General features: G+C 40.1%; 1 protein-coding gene across 1 annotated transcript in view; it reads right to left on the bottom strand.

The window, feature by feature from the left end:
- Nucleotides 1-5626, bottom strand: part of LOC135518403 (LIM homeobox transcription factor 1-beta-like) — a 98604-nt gene extending 92978 nt beyond the window's left edge. Inside the window, exons 1-2 of the mRNA XM_064943571.1 lie at nt 5068-5626; nt 4396-4582 (exon numbers count right to left, since the gene is read on the bottom strand). Of these exons, the coding sequence (XP_064799643.1) occupies nt 4396-4582; nt 5068-5206 (326 nt within the window). The 5' untranslated portion in view covers nt 5207-5626. The remainder of the gene's footprint in view (nt 1-4395; nt 4583-5067) is intronic.
- Nucleotides 5627-27702: the final 22076 nt, after the last annotated feature.

Below are 27702 nucleotides of genomic sequence, written 5' to 3'. Positions count from 1 at the left end.
TGAAGATTGCAGGTTCAAAGCCACACATTCATGTTTCTTTTGAAAAAAAAATTGAAATTAAAGCTCAGATATACTCTACTAAAAGAAAGGATGGCTTTATTTCATCCAAATGTATAAATACGGTCAGAAATACAGAATTTAGACTCACAAAAAAATCTAACATTGTGTAGAAATGTACTTTTTAAAAAGCAAAAGTGATCCTAGGTAAGAACTGATAGTTTTGGATACCTTGTAAATATGGTCCAGAAGTATGCAGTATATAAAGAGGTTGAGTTACCCGTATTTCCCTGAGTGGGGCGGCAGGTAGCCTAGTAGTTAGAGCGTTGGGCCAGTAACCGGAAAGGTAGAAATCTGTCCTTCTGCCCCTGAACAAGGCAGTTAACCCACTGTTCCTAGGCCCTCATTGTAAATAATAGTTCTTAACTGACTTGCCTAGTTAAATAAAGGTAAAAAAAAAAAAAAAAGTTAGCTATGTCTAAAGGAAGGATGGAGTTCCGGATTGACCATAAAGAAGACGACTCTGGGAACGTTCTTGCATCCTAAAAGAAACATTGTAGAATCATCCGTACAACTGGGCAGTTTTTTTGTGTTTTTGGAACTTGTGTTTTGTGATTTCCTCACAATATCCCCACCCGACTGTTCCCACAACAAAATGAAACATTCTGAGAACCTTTATAGAACATATTATATGTATCCTGGGAACATTCTTGTAACATCAGGTGAATATTTTTTTTTTTACACCCTAAAATAAAACATTGGAGAATTAAGCTGCACAACTGGACAGTTGTGTTTTGGGAACATATCTTTTGTGATGTTCGCCTAATGTTCCCATCAGAATGTTACCACAACCTAATGAAACATTCTGGGAACCTTTAAAAAGAACAGATGAAATGTGTTCTAGGAATATTCTTTACGACATAAGGCAAATGTTTTATGCAAATATTCTATAATCATCACCAAAACTGGACAGTTTTTGTGTTATGAGAGCATTTGCCAAGACCTAACGAATGTTCTTGGAACTTTCACAGAACCAACTTTAGTTTGCTGGGGAGGGATGGAAATATTAGGATTTACAGTAGCCTACAGATAATTACAGTGCACAGTGTGTTGTCTGCTTCCTTCTCTCCAGCGACCTGTCAGGGGCTGCTGGCTTTGCCTTAGGTCTGACTAATGTGTCTTAAATGAGTGCCATAAAAAGTGAGAATGAGTGTGAATGACATCTCTAAGTATCCCATCATTGTGAGTAAACACTATTTTGTAGTTAGGGGAGAGAATTGATAAGTGTATTTCTTGTCATGTGTTTTAAAGAGGCTGCAAGTACTACGACAAGGCTGTGTGAGCGTTAAAGATGTGTTTTGAAATGGAGAGGCTTAACAAAGGGTTAAACATGCAGAGGCATCCTGCTTACTATTGGACTAGCCCCCAGGAACACAGCTAGCATGCCTGACCAGTGACGGGCACTGCTTTTAGCTGCTCTAGACTACCACAAAGGAAAATACTGGATAAAACAACATTAAATGCATACTATAATGTTATTACAATCCATCATTCAATTTCTTTTTGTTTCAATACCCACATAAACAAGTCTAAAAAATATTTAAAAATTACATCAACATGTGGAGAAAAAATATATACTTAAAAGCAACAATTGCCATAACACAAAGCTATTCTGATAAATATTTCTTAAATTATTGTTATAAGCAATTTGAATGTTTTGGAAGTTAAGTTTAAAATGCTGTAATTATTTATTGTAATGATTACATGTTTTTATTTATTTTAAATGTCACCTTTTGGTGACATGTAATCTATTCAAACTACTTCTCAAGAAAATATAATTGAAAATAATTTCAATGTGTGCCTGTTAGTCTAGATTAAATGTGTGAATCACCTTAAATCTTAAATTGAGATTTACAGGGATACAAAATAAAGTCAGTTAACTTTTTGCCAATAATGAGGATTTAGAGTTTGAAGAGAGGCCTACAAATCATTTCATTATGGTTTGGGCACCAAGCCCAGATATTAACTTTAAAAAAAATCTGATTTAGTTTTGACTGATCGTGGCCTAAGCCAATGTTTGCATTTACCCCAGAATGAAACTACAAATATTAACAGCAGCGACACAGGCTGAATGTGGACTCAAGGCACTATCTTTCAGCTGATCAACAACATCCTCGTAGGAGCAAATGTAGGAACGCAATAACAAAATTCTAGGAGAAAAGCCTACCCAAAACCTCAAATATGACACTATAAAATGACAGCAGATCATTAAAAAAAAAATCACGTGGATAAAAAAAATAAAAAAAATAGTACATTAAATAAATCTCCTGACCTTTTGATTTGCACACTCATATTATTGGCAAGCTTCCCACTAACACGTTTAAAATACCTCCCCCATATACCTCAATGACTTACGTCATCAAAACACGAACAATAGCTTCTAGTAACGTTAGTACACCACTCTTGACCTGCAGTAAAAAAAAATATTCAAAAATATAAAAAAATAAAAAAACATGCATGCGCCAAAGCTCGTGAATCTGTGCGTTTCTCAGGTGAAGGAATTCCGAGCTGCGGCTATGAAAATTCCCATTATTCCTACAAACTGCTTGCCATCATGTCGGGGGAAGGCTGCTGAATGGCAGACAGACACAGGCAATGGATGTCGCCCATTGTTCCTTGCCAGACTTCTAGCAGGGAGCGATAATGTCGCAGTGATTGAAGTAGCAATGTTTAAAGCCCTTGGACAAAGAGCCCTTAAAACTTACTGACAGGCATGAAGAGCAACAGTGCAGTGAGCTGAGAACGAGAAACACCCCACCGTCTACACACTGCTCAAACTGTCTGCACACGGCCCCCACATATACTAACTGCTAACCCCACCAGAGGCAACCCCTCAGAACTACACACGATTTATACTTGTTAATATCATTATGTATATCTGCTAATGTCATGATTTATATCTTCTAATATCATGATTTATATCTATTAATATCACAACTGTGTTTCCATGGCGATCAATGTAAAAGGCACACACACATTGAACACATTATTAGGTCTTAATTTTTTCTGATTTGTTTCGTTTTGATAATTTCTACCATTCTGTTACCTCATAACTATTGAGACCATGCAACTAGACCATGTAACATACAACTAAATGTTAAATCCCAATAGTTTGATACATAGAGACAACCGCACCAGCACCACAACACCCCACATAACCTACAAAATGATAAAACTAGGCTGTAACTGCACAAAGGTTATAGCATGGTAATAGTAAGAGGATATAATTATTATAATATAGTAATAATAGTTATAGCCTAATACTTGTACTTTATTTGTCTGTAATAATAAAAGGCGTTGTCAGCTTGATAAAATATTACTGACAATGACAGGAAGTATTATCCTTCGTATTGTGGTTTTTATAATCATAGAATTCGTTCTGAAAAGTACAAAAGAGAATTACTCACAACAGCGAGTATAGAAATGTTCAGTTATATCCTTGGGACGTCTCTTCCCTGAACCTAACCACTACCCATAACCTAACGATTTTAAAACGTCTACTTCAATGGGGTAGGGACGTCCCAAGGATCCCGAATAGCACGGGCAATATAGAAATGTTATATTGCAGAGATCAGCTTATATACATTTCTAAAACACACCGTTTAAACAAATGGATGCAGTGATTATAGGTTATTGATCTTATACCAGACACATTTTTCCCCCATATAGTTTACCAAGGTTTATAGACATAGAACCCCCACGTCAAAACTGTCTGATTAGATTTCATTTAACTTTAATTTCTACATACACTGTGCAAAATCTTTACCTTAAGATTTTGACTTCAATGACAATACCACAAAACCAAAAACAGCTATGTGATATTTCCCAGTCACTAAAACCAAATACAAAGACATTTAAAATATATATTTAGAAGGCCTTCAAATAATAACGCATGACTTCAATATGAAACAGAATGTATCGTTAACTGAAGACTAAATTAGCTCTGTTTTATTGTTAAAATTACACAGAAATGTGTTTTAAATAATCGTTAACATTATATATATAACTTCTCTGGCAAATAGGCCTAAACCCAGGTTAGTTTCCAAAGGCTAATTCGAAGAATTATGAAGTAGGTGCATAGGCCCAAACATAGCACAATTGTCAAACTCTATGATAATTTAAAAAAAAAACATAGCTACATAGCGATGGAACACAAACATGAGTAAGAGATTGTATAAGATAAAAAATCCCCACTATGTATTTGATACAAAATGCGAAGAGAAAGAGTTCCGCCAATGTGGAGCGCGCTAAAGGCAAACGAGTTTGGTGGTATATAGTCCACTCGATTGTCGACCATAGTCCAATTACCAATGAAAATAGAAAGATATATGTGCTTACTGTTGGTAGTCAATTTTGCAGTAGAGTTTCCTATCTCTGAAGTAGCAAGTTGTGGTAAGCGGCTGTTGACACACCGCGCACTGCAAACACTCCTCGTGCCACGACGATTCGTTGACCCGCATCAGAAATCGGTCGGATATAGGCCGCTGACATCCCTCGCAGACGGCCTGATGATGGCATTCAGCACCTGGGTGATAAACGAACATTTGAATGTCTGTCCCTTTCAGATTCACATACATAATGTCATAATATTGAGTGCACACACGGCAAGGATTTTCTACTCAATAAAAAAGTTGTCATGTATGTTAGGGAGATACAAACAATATTAGTAGGCGTAGCTTTGTTGCTCAAACTTACTAAATTACTCACAAATATAATGCATAAGCAACAGTTAAACCTGCCACTAACATCGATGTCAGGAGAATAGTTAGGTTAAAGTTACTGTTGGGTTTGCATACAAAATTTGAATAGGCAATATGAAATCTGGATTTCTATAATGCGTCTTATTTGTAGCTTATTGCTACAGGTGCATGCCAAGTGTTCTGTAAGGCCTTGCCGTCACAGGCTGGCATATGAGACTAAGAGAATGGATCCATTAAATCAAAATATCATATGGTATCTTTACTTTTGAATATTAAGAGATAATATGGTCCCATCCGTCCGTAAACTCACCGATCATAACGCCCAAAGTGGCCGCTCCCGTTCTAAAATGATCTTCGATTTTAATACCGTCCAGCATCTTTGAACAGGCAGAATGATTCCTTGCCGAGAAGCGTCTCTCCAATGATTCGAGACCTGTTGCAATTTCCATAACAATGTATGGTCACAGACAGTGTGGTCTTTTCCACCCCAAACCCCTCCTTGTTGCACACTGAACTTCTTTGCAGAGGCAAAACCAGGGGGAAATAGTAGTTAATAGACACGACTTGGAATTTTTGTACTTTTACTACGCGGTGATAAATAGCCTATTGATGTTTGTTCAATGAAAAACGTTTTAAGTTACAGACTAAATCGTGACATAGCGAAGGAACACATTTGTCAAGAACGGTTTAAGGTTGTCACCTGCTCAATTTAGAGTGGTTTAGCGTGCCCCTATATCGTGCGGGATGGAAACATATATATTAGCGTCGTCGCAAAGCGTTGAGTTTCTGGTGAATTCTCCGACTCCCAAATAACAATATTGCAGAGAAATGAAAGTAATAAGAAAGTGCTGTAAATCCAGAGACGTCGAGTGGAGAGGTTCCTTCCAACGTGAGCGTTAAAGTTAATGTGCCATGCCGAGTGAACAGTCTCTTGAAGAGGGCGAAGCTGAGATTGAGGCAACTGGAGAGAAGCCCTCCCCTTGCCCTCCCAGTACCACTTTTTATGCACTATTCTGCTGCTGCGGGATGCTATTGGTGCGCACTGTTTGTGTGTTCAGTGCCATGGAACTGAATCGTTCCGCCTCCAAATGAGAATCAGGGAACCCTTGAAGTTAAATGGAACACAAGGCTACGTGTCTGTGGTGATTTGAAGCTAAGTATGTTGGCTAAGTATAGGACCAAAACAAACATGCACTTCAATGCATAATGTATAGCTACGCTTTTAGGAAAAAAAACGTGCTATCTAGAACCTAAAAGGTTTGTTCAGCTGTCCCCATAGGAGAACCCTCTGAATAACAATTTTTGTTCAGGTAGAACCCTTTTGGTTCCAAATGGGTTCTTTTTCAGGTAGAACACTACCTGGAACCAACAAGGGCTCTACCTGGAACCAAAAGGGTTGTCCTATGGGGACAGCCGAACCCTTTCGGAACTCTTTTTTTCTAAGGGTGTCGGCCGACAGGAATTATGAATAAGTTGTGACATTGGCTTTTATTCAACAGATGTTGGTGCTGTGAGGGCATTATCCAACTTTGGCCCATTTGGAAATACTATAGGTATATGGTTAGTCATTTTATTTTTACATTTCGTTTATTATAATTGTTATTATTATTAATTTTATTATTTTTGTTACTATTTTTATCACTTCATTACGATAGGCTATATCCCACATTGAGGATGATGTGTTGTCAATACTTTAGAAAATTCTACAATTATTCATCATTATTATTTTATAAAAGTCATACTTTTACCACCATTGCATTATCTATTGCAAAGCATCAAGCCCGCCGACTTCCCACAACCGACTCACCTGGCGATTGGTCCCGATAACAACAAAGGCCTGGACCAATTGGAAGTCACCGGCGGAGGAGAGCCCTCATAAGTGGTAGTAGGTGGTGGTGGGGGCCCCTCTCGCGCTATATGAAATGGCATATCTACATGATTAATAAACCCACAGATAAAACGGGAGATTTATGAAATGAAATGCTTTCCCTTCATCACTTCTTTATTCCACTGAACCATATCGTCTCTAAAAATGTAATATTCATAAGTTGTCTCCTTTGTCCTTAAAATGCACTAAAATTCATTTCACAGATATCAATCTATAGGCTATCTATGACAATAGAAGAAGGATTGTATAGGCTATTTCGTAGGCCTATATTTTCCTGTATGAATTCATTAAAACAACCTGCGCGCCAATGGATTGAAAAGCGTTTTGTAGGAATAAAGCCAGACAGATCATTTGATCGCTATAATATTGGCATTAGTTTAACACGAATCAATCAGCCGAGACGAAATAAAGAAGTTAATTTTGTGGGGTTTTTCCATAAAAAAAATGTATTTATTGCCATAGGTTTTTAGGCTACTTTTTTTTGCATTCGTCAAGAGCGAAAACAATGAATGTAATCTAGGTGGTCTAATTATTTAGTCCAGACCACGTAAAACGTTTATAAAGGTCTATATACTGTGTCTATTCCCGTTAGGATCGTATTATTGTCAACCCGAAGGGTCTAACGTCTTGTCGCCCTTTTGCACGTGCAGTTACAGATGTATGAACAATGCCATTGCATAATCCCCACAAAATACATATTTCCCCCGAAATAATAATTAATATTCCTCATCAGCAAATACAACAACAGAGGTTGCAAAAATTGTAGGGTATAATAATAATAACAACACCACCAAACCAACTATATACGCAGGGATAAAAATACAGTACAGATGTAGCCTAGGTTACGAACCATCCATTCATTTGACAATTAGCGTGAAATTATATTCTGCATTGTCAACACTAAAATAAATCGCCATTCCAACATATATTAACGTTTTACATTCAACATTGTAAGCTTAGTGTCTACTATTACGGCTAATAGGGCCTATATGTTTCCGTTGATAATCTGTGTCCCCTCAATTCTCTGAGATATATGAGAATAGAATGTGGCTCAGTGGACAAGTGAGGCTATAAATCAGGCTACAGCTGCCCAGGCTCGGCCTCTAGGGCAGTGTACCTCGGGCTAGCGAGTTATTAGGTTCATCATTCCCTCCCCTCCATTGTTTTCCTAAGAAAATCTCTTTCAAAAATAATGTTGAGCGACCCCACCAAAACGAGTGTGGCATTCAAGACGGAGCTGACAGGACAGACAGGTCACTGACAGTATGGTTTACGGTGTTATTTTGATCCCCTGAGCTAAATGGACTGCTTCCCCATGCACTCCACAGTTAAGTTCTCAGTGTAGCAGTCGAGCGTGTAATCGGGATAGAAACTCTGTTGGAGATAATTAGGCCTCCTCTATACTGACGCTTGCATTATCAGGTTCTTGACAGGGGAAACTATATATTTTTTTTAAATTGACTTCCTATTGTTGACTTTTTATTATTATTATTATTATTATTATTATTATTATTATTATTATTATTATTATGGATTATTAGTTGAACAATTGCAGCATGCTTCATGAGGTCCCATGATATAGTCCAGAGGCCAGATTGATAGAGTTCGGATTCAGTCAGATACTCCTCAAAACAATACAAAAACGTAGAATATCGAAGACAAATACGTTTTCTTAACTTTTTAAATAATAACATTGTATTATTCTTATGATTAGCCTATTATAATTATTAAATACATATTAATTTTGTAACGAGTAGCCTAAACAAGCGTAACTTTCACTCCCTGCATCAGTGTTATGAAAAGATGGACCTGCCTACTCTCTAGAGAAAATCTATTTCATATGAATAAATGCATCCTAAACTAAAATGACAAACAGCTTAGCCTGTAAAACAGAACAGGGTAGGGGAAATAGAGGATGGCTTGTGCCGCATGCACGATATTGCAATAAATATGTCAAGAATTTGGGATGTTTGAGTGGTAAGGTTGAAGCAACCAACTGCAGACGAAATTCAAGGAGTGTAGTTGGGAGATGCATCCAGCTGCAGCCCCGCAGCATAGCCGGTAACTAAAACCAATACTGTCACCATCTACTGGCTGTGGTTAATCCCTACCACACACACCCTTTTCTACAAAATAATCTACAAAATAAAAGGAGTTAACTTGTATGTGGTAGGGATTAACCACAACTAGCAGAGAATAGGAAAGGAAGCTAGGAAAGGGAGCTAGGAAAGGAATCTATGAAAGGAGGAAAGGAAAGGGAGTGAGGAAAGGAATCTTGGAAAGAAAAAGAGGAGTTGACATGTACAGTATGTGGTAGCTTAACCACGGCCAGTAGAGGGCGGTAGTATTGGTTTTAGTGACAGGCTAGCTAGCCAATGCTGTGGGGTTGAAGCTGGATTGGCTACTATTGGAAATTAGGGGAGGTGCATCTGTGATTGCCCAAGGTAAACACTGATGTGGATTTCCAACAGCAAGACTCAGTGTTGCCATTGTTTATGCAAGTTGGAATTTGTACTGTCGAAATAAACATGTCTCCAACCCCCATATCTCACACTCAAAAACGATGTGTGTACATTGTACTATCATTTGGTGAGAGAGATTCAAATATCACACGCATTTGTACATCCAATGTATAGCCTACATGAATGGTGCAAAATCAGTTCCTGTTTCAGTCACGTCTTTGGGTCAAACAAAAACACTATAATGATTTGTTGATTTAGAGCCTCCCACAATGCAGAGGAGGCTCTAAATATGTGAAGTTGGTGAAGAGCAACTGCAGAAAATTGCAGTAAAAACTTCATGACCTTTGAGACTTCTGTAATGCCCCTGTCTCAGTGCTTTGATATTTTGGAGTATACTGACCCCTAGTGTTTACGATCAGTAGTGCGCACCAGTGCTGTTGAAACTACAGTTTCAGTCACTGCAGTAGCCGATAGTGACTGCATGCACATCTTATCGTGATTAAAAAAATGGTTGTAATGTATGGATGGCTTCAAATAGTCTATCGAATAGCCTGGTTGACATTCTCATTGAAAAGGATGACGAAACTGATGTGAACGTTTAATGAATTTGGCCATTATATCGATCTCTTTAGTTTAAAACGACTGTCATAGAACGCGATAGCCCAGCTGAACTAGATTTATTCAACACGATATGCCCAGGCCTACTTCTAACGTGAAATTATTACCATAGTCTGGCCTTTTATGCCAATAAACCCACGTCTATTGAGTTCAAATGTTCTAACCACATATAGGCCGAGTATAATGTTGGGTTAGAAGTTAGAGACTATGTCATTGGCTTTCGAAGTGTTTCATAAAAGCAATGCTTTGCACCACGGCCATAAAATACTTCGAAACGCAATTAAATCTATCACATGTCAATGGTTAGCAGGCAATGGGCTAATGTGAATAAGCAATGTCCCCAAACACACATGGCTCGTCGACAATGACGAGGCCTTCCAGCCACTTTATAATATAGATACTATACTTTATCATCAAGTATGTAGCCTTTATACATGACTTGAAAACCAAAAAATATATATTTTAATTTCGTAGGCTACATTTCACTTTCACCAGGTGAAACCCCAACGTCTGTAAAGCAACATTTGTGAACACTTCCCAACGAATCTGAGATCATTTTGGAGAACAGGTGTGAGGCACGTGCTCCTTGCAGGACTGGATAATGGGAACAAAACACGACCTATACTGAATATACCTGCATGAACCTACTTCTCCGTTTCCTTCCTGTGTCAGAAGGAGCAGCAAGGATGGTATTGGTAAGCATAATTCAATCATTTACAGTTTTTTTTATAATTCGGCTGTGGTCTGAAAAGCTTTTACCATCAATTTGGACGAGTTCCAAATCGAGTGATAGCTAACCAGATGGGATAAAACAAAACGTTCGGTTTTTAATACAAGCCTATATTTGGAGCTTTATTGCTTCGATGAAGTTCGTTTGATGAAGCCTTCACAGGTGTTTTTCGTTTTTTGGAAAGTTTTTAACAGAGTATAGTAATTATATTTCGGATAATGCGGTTGGACTTAAAATATACTTTATTTCGTAAAGAATAGCCCTTATGGGAAATAAAGTCAATTCTATGTCTATTTTTACGATTTAATGATCAATGATAAACAACATTATGCACAATTTTGGAGATAGGCTATATGCAATACCTTTTAGGCCTACGTTTGTAAAACAGCTAGAAAGGACTGCATGATTCCATCTTTTTCGATTACATCTCGAGCAGGCTTGAACATTTTACGCATACCTAAGTATAAATAATTGAGAAAAATCCGAGGCATGTCTCATTGATATTATAAACGGAACATTTTCATGATCGAATAATAAACAGGTCTATTACCATATAAACCGGCACGCTTTACAGTTTAAATGTTGGCTTTGCTATGGTTCATCAATATAAAAAGGACTAAGTCAACTTCCAAACTGTAGTCAAACTAAATTTGGATATAGCCTACATGCAACAGTTGATTCATGTTGAGTTTAAAACAAATTCTGTTACATCTGGAATTTGTATATGTGATATTCAGTTGCAACGCCTATCGAGAATCAAGTAGTGGCCTCTATCTTTGGTATGGTTAATAATGAAAATATCCCACCTTACTTGAATTTAGCATGTTTCTTTGCAAAGAGAGAACGTTCGTTTTCTAAGGCTCGTGTCAAATCGACCTGTTCCAATACTAAAATAATAAATTAAAACGTTTATTACAAAAAAAAAATGTTTAACAAAGTTATATTCTCATAATGTTCAAGCGATTAGGACCAATAGCAATTTAATTAGGTGAATCGATTTTTATAAAAACCCAATAAACCCAATATTTTCGCTAAAAGTAGCCATACAATTACCTTGAATATATAATATTGCCCTTTTAAGTAGCTTGGGCGTCGATTTAAGGCAGGCCTCCGCTCCTCTCTGATTCAGAGGGGTTGGGTTAAATGCGGAAGACACATTCAAGTTGAACGCATTCAGCTGTACAACTGACGAGGTATCCCACTTTTTCTCTTTCTTTTAATCTATCCCAACATTAGGTCTGTGCTTTGTAGTTTGTGCGTGGACACATTTACAATATTACAAGTCTTTATCACAGGATATCTAGAAACAAAGAAACAACTCACTGTGAATCATAATTCTACCTTAAAAATGTGCAATCTGCAGTTCAAACTATAACAAGAGTTGGCCACCCCAACACTTTGGTACAGCCCAGGAACTGGGTTGACAAATGCAACCACTCTCAAATTAAATTCATTGATAAAGCTATGGATGCAAAGAATAACCATCCATGATATCAACATAGTTTTAAACATGTTTTGAGGCTATACAGTGTTTTTTTTTTGTACAATTACATCGTTGACAAACTTATATTTGTACACTGAACAAACGTGTATATATATATATGTTGGGTTCTGATGGGGTACACAGTTGAACTAAGCTCATGAGACATTTATTGATACATGATACCTTTCTTCAAGAATCAAGGGTACATTTTATTAATTGAATAGTCCAAAAATGTATGTACCAATCGCAGTATATTATTAAAGAAAAACAATTGCATATTCAATTAAAAATGTAAGTGAACTTGTATGTAATTGGTGTACACACACACACACACACACACGAGGATAATGTGATGAACCTATAAATCAACACCTTGAGTACACAATTTCACTCTATTGGGCACCTATTAGTTGCTTAAACTGCAGTAATTATCTCTTATGTTAGTCCCTTTACCACGTTTATGGCCCTTCTCAATAGGCAATGCAGAGAAATAACTTGTTTACTGTTTGACCTCTGGGAGTTGTAAACCTTGTGCGCAAAACTAGATACACTTGACTAACAGTAGGGCTTCTACCTTAAAGTTTTCTTAATACTAAACGGGAAATAATAGCTAAGGGGGATGTAGATTAAAAACCTTTTATGTGCTGTGGAATTGTGAGCGGTCTACAATTAAAGGGTTGTTTTTAATATGCAAAATAAAATCAGCCGAAATATGTTATGGGGGGATAAAAATGATACATGTATTAGATCATTAGCTTTGTATTGACAATTAACCATTAAGTTGTGCAAGCACAAAAGTTTTATCTTTCATGGACTATAGCATAAGCCTGTTTGAAAGTATGCTATACAATTGCATACATAACATCTGGATTAAATCCAGCTATATGACATTTAACTAGAATGAAATGAAATGAATGGAATGGAATGAAATGAATGGAATGGAATGAAATGAATGAAATTAATTTGTAGGCTTCACACTTCAATCTGAAACCTGTCAGTGTGACATACAGAGCAATACTCAAATGTCTGAACAGAAGAAACAACTTGAACGGCAGGTGAACATGTTTTGCTATTTGATGAGACATGACTCAATCATCCCAGGCATCAGGCTGAGGAAAGGAGAGGGGGAAAAAACAACATGTAATTCATTTTGTGTTGCAAGTCGATCCATTTTAAAAACCCAATGTAAAGGCTTGAACGACCTTAACCAATCCTCAAGAAAAGCAAATGTACTGTATAGTGTGACAGCTTTTCACCGTGGATGAAAACAAGCATGTAAAACAGAACTTATTGTTTGTCAAAATGAACGTCGAGCTTTAACTTCTCAGGATGTCATATTAAGAGCAGAGTCCCTCTCATTAAAACTTATTAGGTGTTTGCAAACTACTCTTCAGTATTCTGCAAAATGGAACAATAAATCATTACAAGGGTCCCAATCGCGTCACTAAATAAATTGTAAACAATTGCCCTCGAAGATGGAAAGCTGTTGATCAGCTATGAACTCTGAAAACATGTACAAGACAAGTCTTTTGTTTAGCCACGGAGAAATAAAACTATTGCCTGACTGAAATGCAGGTGAGAGTCTAATGTGAACGCTAGCTGTCCATAGCACACGCCATTCTAATGAGCCTTTTGGTTACTGCTGGGGGCTTCCTTGCCTGTTTCACTTTAGAGAGGAATGCTTTCTCTTTGAAAAGGCATCCACTTTAATGAGGCTTAGAAGCACGTGATTGGAGGTTAGCCTGAGTCAAGTTCTAGAGCTCCCCTGTACTGGGATATATTGCCTATCAATTACCTCCATACAAACCCTAAATGGCTTTCAATGTCACCTTTCAATGTCACTTGCTATTTGGGGGACTCCATTTTAGCAACAAAATCTCAGTAAACCCAGAACTGAAGTCTTGTGTAATTGAGTCAGATGCTTGATTATGTTTGAGGTCCATACATGTTAAGAGATTCTAGAATGAGGAGCTCCACCCTCTCGATTTGCAAGTTACGAGCTAGGAACATGGTTACGGGCCAAATGTACCCTCTCCTTCCAAAATTCTAAAGATACTAACACCTGCGAAATCGGGATTTGTCCAGATGACCAGTGACACAAACAAGCGAAGAAAAACCTAGGTACCAGAACTATTGCTGCTCGTTATCAGTCGGTGCCCATTTAAAATGTCAACTTCAATGGGCTAGGGGCGTCCCAAGGATCCTGAATAGCAAGGACCATAGTATAAAGACAGATTTATGGAGGCGTGGTTAAATGTGGTGTCTGTTGTGTTTGCACCGGGGGAACGTTTGTACATTCACTCTGCCAAAACAGTACACAGTTACAGTCCCTCACCCTTCTAGATAAAGGCCTACAGACTAATCAGGTCTTGCGTCTGGAAGTCGCCTAGACTAGCTCACAAGCTAGCCAACTTCTTTCGCGTATTAGCTTCAGCTGGCTGGCCATGACAAAGTTGGTTTGACTTTGGATAGCCTATCGCATGCAGCTGCACTCCGAATGTATGATTACTTGGGTTCTGCCAGCTGTGGGCAGGATTGAAATAAACCCAACCCAAGAAAAACTGTTATGTACCCTTCATTCCATAACATACCCTTTTTTCCCCTAATTATCTCACAAATCTCTGCTTTGGACGAGACTGACTTTATGACCAAAATTCTTATTTACACCTTTTTGTACATTTTGACATGAGAATAAAGGTTTGACTCACATTGATGCCACATAGGCTGTATTCAACCAGAGAAGTTTTTTTTTTTTCCAATTGTTGCTCTTTAAGAGACAAATGTCATGGTGGTTTTCACAGACGCCAAGTCAATCGTTTTTGGAAGACCCAATTAACTGGGAATGACTAATTTGACAACAGATTCCCTGTAAAACAGGAGCAAAGGAGAGAGATCCTTGTTAAGATCAGACACACATTGCTGCCTCCGGCATGTGTTCTGTGTTCTGTTCACATGCAATACTGTGTTTAGGTACGGTGCAGCTATATGATGAGGGAGTTTTATTAGGATATGGCCCACATGCGGATCACAATCTATTACATTTTCATCAGTCGTGTGTCTCATCAAAGCTGCTGTAAAACATTAATCCACTGAGAGAGAAATGACTCTTGTTCTTTCCAAGCTAGTTTATGGTGTTTGACTTTACTGTATCAAATGGAGGATAGGACATTTGGAGCCCTTTTAAAAAGTAGCATGGAAAATCATCCCGCCACAGTCTTAACATGGTTTTGGTGGTTTCAACAACAAACAAAAAAAGCATTCAGGGTAATTTGATTGAATGTACAACAGATTGCAGTTTAAAAATGTGCTGTTTATTACTTGACAAACATTAGACTACCTGATCACTGATGTTGGTGCATGGGATATGTGCAAGATCCATACCTGCAGTGAAAGCCCAGCTATATGCCATTAAAAAGGGACAATCTACTCAAATCACAACAACAAGTCATAATTTTCCTCCTCCCTTGTTATTACTAGAGCTAGATGGAGGACTAATCTTTGTACAGTGCATTCGGAAAGTATTCAGACCACTTGACTTTTTCCACATTTTGTTACATTACAGCCTTATTCTGAAATGGATTAAATCAATTGTCCTCGTCAATTTACACACAATACCCCATAATGACGAACTGAAAACATGTTTTTAGAAAATGTGGATAATATATGTAAAAAAAACAGTATTCAGACCCTTTACTATAAGACTATAAATTGAGCTCAGGTACATCCTGTTTCCATTGATCATCCTTGAGATGTTTCTACAACATGATGATTGGAGTTCCCATGTGGCAATTGATTGGACATGATTTGGAAAGGCAAACAGCTGTCTATATAAGTTCCCACAGATGACAGTGCATGTCAGAGCAAAAACCAAGCCATGAGGTCAAAGGAATTGTCCGTAGAGCTCCGAGACAGGATTGTGTCGAGGCAAAGATCTAGGGAAGGGTATCAAAAAATGTCTGCAGCATTGAAGATCCCAAACACAGTGGCCGCCATCATTCTTTGGAACCGCCCGGGAAGAGCCTTGGTCAGGGAGGTGATAAAGAACCCGATGGTCACTCTGACAGAGCTCCAGAGTTCCTCTGTGGAGATGGGAGAACCTTCCAGAAGGACAACCATCTCTGCAGCACTCCACCAATCAGGCCTTTATGGTAGAGTGGCCAGACGGAAGCCACTCCTCAGTAAAAGGCACATGACAGCCTGCTTGGAGTTTGTCAAAAGGCACCTAAAAGACTCTCAGACAATGACAAACAAGATTGAACTCTTGGCCTGAATGCCAAGCCTCACGTCTGGAGGAAACATGGCACCATCCCCACGGTGAAGCATGGTGGTGGCAGCATCATGCTGTGGGGATGTTTTTCAGAGACTGGGGACATGTCAGGATCAAGGGAAAGGTGAACGGAGCAAAGTACAGAGAGATCCTTGATGAAAACCTGCTCCAGAGCGCTCGGACCTCAGACTAGGGTGAAGGTTCACCTTCCAACAGGACAACGACCCTGAGCACACAGCCAAGACAATGCAGGAGCGGCTTCAGGACAAGTCTCTGAATGTCCTTGAGTGGACCAGCCAGGGCCCGGACTTAAACCCGATCGAACATCTGGAGAGACCTGAAAATAGCTGTGCAGGGATGCTCCCCATCCAACCTGACAGAGCTTGAGAAGTTCTGCAGAGAAGAATGGGAGAAACTACCCAAATACCTGTGTGCCAGCTTGTAGCATCATACCCAAGAAGTCTATGCTGTAATCACTGCCAAAGGTGCTTCAACAAAGTACTGAGTAAAGGGTCTGAATACTTATGTAAATGTAATATACAGTTGAAGTCGGAAGTTTACATACACTTAGGGTGGAGTCAATTAAAACTTGTTTTTCAACCGCTCCACAACTTTCTTGTTAACAAACTATAGTTTTGAATAGTTGGTTAGGACATCTACTTTGTGCATGACACAAGTCATTTTTCCAACAATTGTTTACAGACAGATTATTTCACTTATAATTCACTGTATCACAACAGAAGTTTTCCTACACTAAGTTGACTGTGCCTTTAAACAGCTTGAAAAATTCCCAGAAAATGATGTCATGGCTTCAGAAGCTTCTGATAGGCTAATTGACATCATTTGAGTCAATTGGAGGTGTGCCTGTGGATGTATTTCAAGGCCTACCTTCAAACTCAGTGCCTCTTTGCTTGGCATCATGGGAAAACCTAAAGAAATCAGCCAAGACCCCAGAAAAAAAATTGTAGACCTCCACAAGTCTGGTTCATCCTCGAGAGCAATTTCTAAACGCCTGAAGGTACCACGTTCATCTGTACAAACAACAGTACACAAGTATAAACACCATGAGACCGCACAGCCGTCATACCGCTCAGGATGGAGACGTGTTCTGTCTCCTAGAGATGAACGTACTTTGGTGAGAAAAGTGCAAATCAATCCCAGAACAACAGCAAAGGACTTTTAATTTTTATTTCACCTTTATTTAACCAGGTAGGCAAGTTGAGAACAAGTTCTCATTTACAAATGCGACCTGGCCAAGATAAAGCAAAGCAGTTCGACACATACAACGACACAGAGTTACACATGGAGTAAAACAAACATACAGTCAATAATACAGTAGAAACAAGTCTATATACGATGTGAGCAAGTGAGGTGAGATAAGGGAGGTGAAGACAAAAGGCCATGGTGGCGAAGTAAATACAATATAGCAAGTAAAACACTGGAATGGTAGATTTGCAGTGGAAGAATGTGCAAAATAATGGGGTACAAAGGAGCAAAATAAATAAATAAATAAATACAGTAGGGGAAGAGGTAGTTGTTTGGGCTAAATTATAGGTGGGCTATGTACAGGTGCTGTAATCTGTGAGCTGCTCTGACAGCTGGTGCTTAAAGCTAGTGAGGGAGATAAGTGTTTCCAGTTTGAGATTTTTGTAGTTTGTTCCAGTCATTGGCAGCAGAGAACTGGAAGGAGAGGCGGCCAGAGAAATAATTAGTTTTGGGGGTGACCAGAGAGATATACCTGCTGGAGCGCGTGCTACAGGTGGGTGATGCTCTGGTGACCAGCGAGCTGAGATAAGGGGGGACTTTACCTAGCAGGAACTTGTAGATGACATGGAGCCAGTGGGTTTGGCGACGAGTATGAAGCGAGGGCCAGCCAACGAGAGCGTACAGGTCGCAATGGTGGGTAGTGTATGGGGCTTTGGTGACAAAATGGATGGCACTGTGATAGACTGCATCCAATTTGTTGAGTAGGGCATTGGAGGCTATTTTGTAAATGACATCGCCAAAGTCGAGGATTGGTATGATGGTCAGTTTTACAAGGGTATGTTTGGCAGCATGAGTGAAGGATGCTTTGTTGCGAAATAGGAAGCCAATTCTAGATTTAACTTTGGATTGAGATGTTTGATCTGTTGGGTCTGTAAGGAGAGTTTACAGTCTCACACCTAGGTATTTGTCCACGTATTCTAAATTCTAAATCAGAGCTGTCCAGAGTAGTGATGTTGGACAGGCGGGCAGGTGCAGGCAGCTATCGGTTGAAGAGCATGCATTTAGTTTGACTTGAGAGCAATTGGAAGCCACGGAAGGAGAGTTGTATGGCATTGAAGCTTGCCTGGAGGGTTGTTAACAGTGTCCAAAGAAGGGCCATGTTTCTTATGGATTTTTTTTTAACCTTTATTTTACTAGGCAAGTCAGTTAAGAACAAATTCTTATTTTCAATGACGGCCTAGGTGGGTTAACTGGTCTAGGAACAGTGGGTTAACTGCCTGTTCAGGGGCAGAACAACAGATTTGTACCTTGTCAGCTCGGGGATTTGAACTTGCAACCTTTCGGTTACTAGTCCACCGCTCTAACCACTAGGCTACCCTGCCGCCCCGGATGGCAGTTATGATATCGTTTAGGGCCTTGAGTGTGGCTGAGGTGCATCCGTGACCAGCTCTGAAACCAGATTGCACAGCGGAGAAGGTGTGGTGAGATTCGAAATGGTTGGTAATCTGTTTGTTTACTTGGCTTTCGAAGACCTTAGAAAGGCAGTGTAGGATAGATATAGGTCTGTAGCAGTTTGGGTCAAGAGTGTCCCCCCCTTTGAAGAGGGGGATGACCGCAGCTGCTTTCCAATCTTTGGGAATCTCAGACGACACGAAAGAGATGTTGAACAGACTAGTAATAGGGGTGGCAACAATTTCGGCAGATAATTTTAGAAAGGGTCCAGATTGTCTAGCCCGGCTGATTTGTAGGGGTCTAGATTTTGCAGCTCTTTCAGAACATCAGCTGACTGGATTTGGGAGAAGGCGAAATGGGGAAGGCTTGGGCGAGATGCTGTGGGGGGTGCAGTGCTGTTGACCGGGGTAGGGGTAGCCAGGTGGAAAGCATGGCCAGCCGTAGAAAAATGCTTATTGAAATTCTCAATTATAGTGGATTTATCAGTGGTGACAGTGTTTCCTATCTTCAGTGCAGTGGGCAGCTGGGAGGAGGTGGGCAGCTGGGAGGAGGTGTTCTTATTCTCCGTGGACTTTAGTGTCCCAGAACTTTTTTTGAGGTAGTGTTGTGGGAAGCAAATTTCTGCTTGAAAAAGCTAGCCTTGGCTTTTCTAACTGCCTGTGTATAATGGTTTCTAGCTTCCCTGAAAAGCTGCATATCACGGGGGCTGTTCGATGCTAATGCAAAATGCCATAGGATGTTTTTGTGCTGGTTAAAGGGCAGTTAGGTCTGGGGAGAACCGAGGGCTATATCTGTTCCTGGTTCTAAATTTCTTGAATGGGGCATGTTTATTTAAGATGGTTAGGAAGGCATTTAAAAAAAAATAATAACCAGGCATCCTCTACTGACGGGATGAGATCAATATCCTTCCAGGATACCCCGGCCAGGTCGATTAGAAACGCCTGCTCGCTGAAGTTTGAAGATCAAGACATCAAATCAAAGCAAACGGGTCTTCCAAATGGACAATGACCCAAAGCATACTTCCAAAGTTGTGGCAAAATGGCTTAAGGACAACAAAGTCAAGGTATTGGAGTGTCCATCACAAAGCCCTGATGTCAATCCTATAGAACATTTGTGGGCACAACTGAAAAAGCTTGTGCGAGCAAGGAGGCCTTACACCAGCTCTGTCCGGTGAATTTTGACCCATTCCTCTTATTGTGGGAAGCTTGTGGAACGCTACCCGAAACGTTTGACCCAAGTTAAGCAGTTAAGGCAATGCTACCAAATACTAATTGAGTGTATGTAAACTTCTGACTCACTGGGAACATGATGAAAGAAATAAAAGCTGAAATAAATCACTATTATTCTGACATTCCACATTCTTAAAATAAAGTGGTGAACCTAACTGACCTAAGACAGGGAATTTTTACTAGGATTAAATGTCAAGAATTGTGAAACTGAGTTTAAATGTATTTGGCTAAGGTGTATGTAAACGTCCGACTTCAACTAAGTTTTTTTTTTTTTCAATACATTTACAAACATTTCTACAAACCTGTTTTTTGCTTTGGTCATTATGGGGTATTGTGATGTCATTATGGGGTATTGTGTGTAGATTTATGAGAGAAAAAAAACCCCAATGTCATCCATTTTAGAATAAGGCTGTAACTTAACAAAACCTGGGAAAAGTAAAGGGGTTTGAATACTTAACGAAGGCACTGTATCTGTGCCATTATAGTGTCTGTGATCTCAGTTTAAATGTAGCACATTTTCTTCGTGATTTTTGGCTGATGCCTCCTGATGACCCAGTTGGACATGACTCCAACAGGGTCACCAGGGAGGGATCAGCCAATGAAGTTGGAAGTTGCACCCAGTTGACTACATTAGAATGGTGGAAACCCTCAGCGGCGCTGCCCCTGCTAATACAGCCTTTTGGCTACTAGAGGCTATCATTCTATGTTCAGCTTTTTATGTTATATTTTATTTTTACATAGACACTGCCACTATCATTAGCATTTTCCAACCAAACACCAAAGTAACTTCAAAAGTTAGACGCAGAGACAATACCTTGGGATGAATTGGGCATGAAATTGACAAATGCTAATATCAGGTATTAACTTGTTGTTGTTTTTTTCAGTTGGAAAATGTCAGTCAAGTTAGCAGATGTCTATAGCACAAGCAGTGGCTGCGTAGGCAAACTTGTTCTGTCCATATGACATTTTGTTATTTGTTTGGACTATCCAGATTTGGAAATTCAGCTTTGGTGGTTTTCTGAATATGGCAATGATCTCAGGTACCTCTGTACTTGTCTGAGCCACGCCAATGATCTCATGTACCTCTGTACTTGTCTGAGCCACACCAATGATCTCATGTACCTCTGTACTTGTCTGAGCCACACCAATGATCTCATGTACCTCTGTACTTGTCTGAGCCACGCCAATGATCTCATGTACCTCTGTACTTGTCTGAGCCACGCCAATGATCTCATGTACCTCTGTACTTGTCTGAGCCACGCCAATGATCTCATGTACCTCTGTACTTGTCTGAGCCACGCCAATGATCTCATGTACCTCTGTACTTGTCTGAGCCACACCAATGATCTCATGTACCTCTGTACTTGCATTGAATGCTGTCATTTGTCACTATCCTCTGGTAATTATCAAATCGTCGTACCTTTCATGTAGAGACCAAGCGAACACTTAAACGTCTGTATGCCTCTAGGCAAGACTTTTCACAACAAGCAACATTATTAAACTTATATATAACTCAGATGAAACACTGTACTAGACTACGTAAATATAGTTTTGTAAAAATGGTAAAATAAACATTGAGAAATGTATGATCAAACGCATAACATTATGGCCTTAAGTTCTACATATCAGAAAGGTACCTCGCACTATAACAGAGAAACTATTGAATATGTCCATATATTATGCAATCTAGCGAGCAATTACACATTCATTTTACAACTACGTTTTAAAAAAGTGTTTAACTACGAAAGTCAGTTAAGAACAAATTCTTATCTACAATGACGGCCTACATCGGCCAAATCCAGACCTGGACGACGCAGGGCCAATTGTGCGCCGCAGTTGGGACTCCCCAATCACGGCCGGTTGTGATACAGCCTGGAATCGAACCAGGGTCTGTAGTGACGCGTCAAGCACTGAGATGTAGTGCCTTAGACCGCTGCGCCACTCGGAAGCCCTGGTAACTGTCCATAACAGCAGGCTCTGACTAGAACTTTACCCGAGCTTTTCACTGATGTATGCATGCGCTTAGTTGTTATATCAGGCCCTTTTTGTATGTTGTTTTGTTATGAGACACCCCTTGGCTCGCTTTAAACGGACTGCTCTTTATGAAAACTGAGGGGAATTGCTGTGTTCTGGAACGAATAGAAAAACGCAAGCTTCAAAAGAGTCCACCAACCATAAAAGATACAAGCTAATGGAACTCTGCTGTCTTTGGAGCTCATTGTAAACTTGTGACAGCAATTCACCCACTTTCTTTCCATGACGATGGTGTGACAGTGGTAACGAGGAATCACAATTACTTACAGGCCTGATTGTACGATTTGAGAAAGGGTTAGTTAGATGACTAATTTTACTCAATAATTAGTTCACTCGCTTGCCTACAAGAAAAATAAGTTTACAAGTAAACCTCATTACAATGTGGTTTTTTTGATAAGATTAATAACAAAGCTAGTCTTTCCATCCCTGACAATTGTCAAGATGCACTCTTAACCTTGCTTCTGTGCTAAGATGTGCCAATATGTTCACCACACAGAGGGACTGACATGCATCATCCAGGTGAGTGTGACATGTTGCACGAAACCTGGACGATGTTCAGCCAGGTCCATAATTAGACACTCTTGAATAATGAGCAAAAAATAAAGAAATACTGCTATATTGTATGCTCCAAAAAAAAAGTATTAGTTTTTACTAATACAATCGCTCAGAGAGAGATTTTGTTAAACAAGTAATAAAACAAATCTTTTCAAAAAATGGTCAAAATGATTGGTACTCGTTTATGAACGGCATCCATCCAGATCCTTCGCCTGCACCTCGGAACTACCCTCTTCAATTCAAACCACAGGTTTTCAATGGGGTTCAAGTCCAGAGACTGAGATGGCCATCGCATTAGTTTTAGAGTAATTACTGACAATAGAACATCCTGACAATCCATCTCTTCTGTCTTACTCATCCCAGACAGACAGACAGACAGACAGACAGACTATGAGTCACTCACTCAAAAGGTGACAGACCCCTCGCACCTTGCCATGGAAATGAAATGTCAGCACACAAGCATTTCTCTTTTCTTAGTGTAAAATGTAGTTTCCCAACTAACCGACCCACTACCTCTTATTACCCATCCTTATCCTTGGCTGTGTGCTTAGCGTTGTTGTCCTACTGGAAGGTGAACCTTTGTCCCAGTGTGACGTCCTGAGTGCTCTCAAGCAGGTTTTCATCAAGGAGCTCTCTGTACTTCGCTCCATTCATCTTTGTCTCGATCCTGACTCTTCTCCCAGTCCCTGCCACTGAAAAACATCCCCACAGCATGATGCTACCACCACCATGCTTCACCGTAGGGACGGTGACAGGTTTTCTCCAGATGTGATGCTTGGCTTTCAGGACGAAGAGTTCAATCTTGTTTCTCATGGTCTGAGAGTCATTTAGGTGCCTTTTAGCAAACTCTAAGCAGGCTGTCATGTGCCTTTTACTGATTAGTAGTTTCCATCTGGCCACTCTACCATAAAGGCCTGATTGGTGGAGTGCTGCAGAGATGGTTGTCCTTCTGGAAGGTTCTTCCATCTCCATAGAGGAACTCTGCAGCTCTGTCAGAGTGACCATTTAGGTTCTTGGTCACCTCCCTAACTGATGCCCTTCTCCCCCGATTGCTCAGTTTGGCCAGGCGTCCACCTCTAGGAAGAGTCTTGGTGTTTCCAAACGTCTTTCATTTAAGAATGGTGCCCTTCACCAGATGCCTCAACACAATCCTCTCTCTCTGAGCTCCACAGACAATTTCTTTGACCTTATGGCTTGGTTTTTGCTCTGACATGCACTGTCAACTGTGGGATCTTATATAGACAGGTGTGTGTGCCTTTCCAAATCATGTCCAATCAAATCAATTTACCACAGTTGGACTCAAGGATGATCAATGGAAACAGGATGCACCTGAGCTCAATTTCGAGTCTCATAGCAAAGGGCCTGAATACTTATGTTATTTTTTATATATATACAAAAATGTCTAAACCTGTTTTCACTTTGTCATTATGGGGTATTGTGTGTAGATTAAATTTGTTTAAAAAAAAACCTCAATCAATTTATAGAATAAAGCTGTAATGTAACATTGGAAAAGGTCAAGGGGTCAGAAAACTTTCCAAAAGACACCGTATATTTGTTCAAACTATCCCTTTTAAAAGTTTTGAACTGAGACTCATTGGATATGACGTCGCCACGCGTGACACTGCAGATATACAGCCACGGTGCTAAACGTCGCAGCGATAGGTATCTGCATGGACCTGCTTCATCCTGCTGCAGCATGATAGCAGTGGGACAAACACAAAACAGTAGAGATGCTTGGCCTCACACTTCGCCCTCTTAGTTGTGGAAGATGGCCAGATATTACCATTTTACTTTGTGCAACGCTGACTTTTTCATTAATAACTGATAGAGGTTGGCTCCTGTCCCCCTTGACGTTAGCGTTAGCGTCTCCATGTTGGCAGCCCTCGTTTCCCTTGTGGATGCTCAGCCCTTTACTGAGCACATCTGGCTCTGATGAAAGGAGAAAGACGACTATAAAATGTCCAGAAAGCACAGCACCTCCAAGGGTGTGCATTGTCAGCACACCTGTCGTGAGACCTTCTCTTTTCAATTGGCCATATCCTGGCCACTCTTTCCTGCAAATGTATGGACAGCCCTGCTCTAAACTAAGAATGGCATTGCCTCGAATGATCTCAGGTGTCATGACTCAATAACCTCTCAGGGGTTCATCAATTAAATCATTGGAATACAGAATACCGGCCTGAAGGTTTTAAACATTCATGCAATTACTTATTTTCTATGCTGTTGTTTTTCTCCATTAGTACTTGTCCAACTATGTCAGTCAAAAGCCCTCAACCGTCATTTCAGACAACACGCCACTTCATCACGGATCCCTCTCATTTTCTGAGCAACAACCCGGTCCTGAGGGAGCGTCACCCAGCAACAACCCGGTCCTGAGGGAGCGTCACCCGGCAACAATCCGGTCCTGAGGGAGCGTCACCCGGCAACAATCCGGTCCTGAGGGAGCGGCACCCGGCAACAACCCGGTCCTGTGGGAGCGTCACTTGGCAACAACCTGGTCCTGTGGGAGCGTCACCCGACAACAACCTGGTCCTGAGGGAGCGTCACCCGGCACCAACCTGGTCCTGAGGGAGCAAAAAAACAAGCCAGAAACAACCTTCCCCAAAACCTGACCCCTCCCATCACACCCCCAACCATCAAACAACCACCCTCCTCGGGGGGTAGTTAGGGAGGCAGGTTCCCCAGGAGTCTGTGCGATGGCCGCTCCTTTGATCTCACCAGAAAGGAATCCATTTGTTTTCCTGCTCCGGCCACTTAAATGACATTCAAGGCAAGGCAATGCCGGAGCCTGGCCGGTCATCTCTCCTCAACATCTGCCCATCAGAGGGAGGGATCAGCTCACACCTTGCGTCATCACAACCCAATCGTCTTAATCGGCCTCACATGGCCACCAGCAGAAACCTTGAGGATGAAAGGGGGAGATTTTTTTTTTTTTACCTAAATGGGACCCTTCTGGTTAAGTAGTAGGGAACAAGATTAAAAGTGAGATGCCATTTTGTTTTTAGTTTTGATATCCGTTGCTCCAAGTTCAGTTTGAAGACATTGAGACAACTTTCACACTGTATTTTAAAGCTGCAATCTGCAGTTCAAACAATAACGCAGTCAAACACCCACTGTTTTGGTAAAAAAGCTAAGGAATGGGGCTGGAGAAAAAAGTAACCACTCAAATTCAGAGAGAGAGCACTGGATGCAATGACCGACCAACCATGATATCAAAATTATAGTTTAAACCATGTTTTTAAAATGAAACAAGTGTCACAATGTACAATGTGGTGCAAGGTGTAATCCAATGTAGTTGAATTGAAGTGAAATCTTTATTCCAAGACCTTTTTCTCTCTAGAAGTGTACGAAAGACCACAACACCCCTATGACGCATTACAGAAAAACCATACCTCTCAGGCTGCATACATAATGTACTGGGGTGGGTTGTACCTGGTCGTCTGACAAAAATACGGTCACAGCACTGGATAGAATTGTAATCTTACTGTTAAATTTAGTCAACATATCGCTTGTTTTAAAATCAGAGACAAATCAGACACCATTTTAAAAGTTTTATTCAAAATGTGTTAATACAGACAGACAAACAAACACACTGATTTGTCCCTACGTCAATATTAAAAGACGTTAAATAAATTAATACAAATGATACAATTACTTTTCTTTATAATTAGTTATCATTTTGAAGAGATGCACTAACTTGACATTGACTAAAGTAATCCATGGTAGCATTACCCTTACCCCAGTACGCTGGCATACAAGCAACATGCAAAAGTCTGCCTGACAACCTTCCATGTCATTTCCATGGGACCCTAGTCCATTCTCCGCATAAACTCATATCGGATAAGATGAAAGAAGATTTCTATTTTTGGTGACAAAAAAACAAAATGGAGAGGAATCACAAGTCAAAGACAACAAAGGTCTTGGCAGGTATATGGCATCATGACAGGCACTCTGATTAAATGTCTTAATAAAGATGGTAAATATATCATTAAAAAAATGGGATTAAAAGTAGTCTATATCCAGGGAAAGGACAAATTGCTTCCGTTACAGGTACAATTTGGGTGACAGTGGGCTGTGCGTGCCAGATTTCTCTGTTGCCGACACATCTTGAGAGCAAAGTAACTTGTGGGTTTTGAAGTAGCTAGTTAAGAGGTCTCTCTCTGTTGTTTTACTAGTCGCCATTAAAACGACTGGGGTGGTACCGAGATGAGAGAACCCGCATGTTTGCACACTGCCGGATAACTAATGATTGAGGGAGCGAACCCGACCACCAAAATAAAATAAAAAAAATAACTAAAAATAACATTTATAGAATGGAAGGAAGTAATGAAGAGCAGTGGGTTGAAATTGAAATCAAATGTAGGATTCTTCTGAGAAACAGTAAATAAGAGGTTGGATTCGTCACCAGTAGTTCGTCACCTGTGGATTCGTCACCAGTAGTTCGTCACCTGTGGATTCGTCACCAGTAGTTCGTCACCTGTGGATTCGTCACCAGTAGTTCGTCACCTGTGGATTCGTCACCAGTAGTTCGTCACCTGTGGATTCGTCACCAGTAGTTCGTCACCTGTGGATTCGTCACCTGTGGATTCGTCACCAGTAGTTCGTCACCTGTGGATTCGTCACCAGTAGTTTGGTTGGTACTCTGTGTGTAATCACACACAAACAAAAAAAACACATGCAAATACACCTCAATGACACACAGGGTAAACATTTTAACAGAAGAGTGCCATAATAATAGGTCCATATCGATTTGATCCCAAACAGATTAGGTTTTGCAACTGGGATACAAGGTTTGTCTTTTAAAGACCGACTTTGGTCATATAAAAAAAATAAATAAAAACTGGTCTAACATCACGTCTTTATCAATATTCAAACAGAAATGGGGTGTGCCTTTGGTGGTTCATCGACGTGACATTCTGGTCAAGGAGCGCTGCGACAGACTTAGCTAGCCACTCGTAGTCAGTAACTCCTCCAGACGTAGCTAGTTCGTTATCTAAGCTAGCCACTCGTAGTCAGTAACT

This window comes from Oncorhynchus masou, chromosome 28 (genome assembly GCF_036934945.1).
Source record: "Oncorhynchus masou masou isolate Uvic2021 chromosome 28, UVic_Omas_1.1, whole genome shotgun sequence".
Taxonomy (NCBI): Eukaryota; Metazoa; Chordata; class Actinopteri; order Salmoniformes; family Salmonidae; genus Oncorhynchus; species Oncorhynchus masou.
The sequence above is the reverse complement of the archived record's forward strand: the minus strand, read 5'-3'. Positions and strand labels throughout refer to the sequence as shown.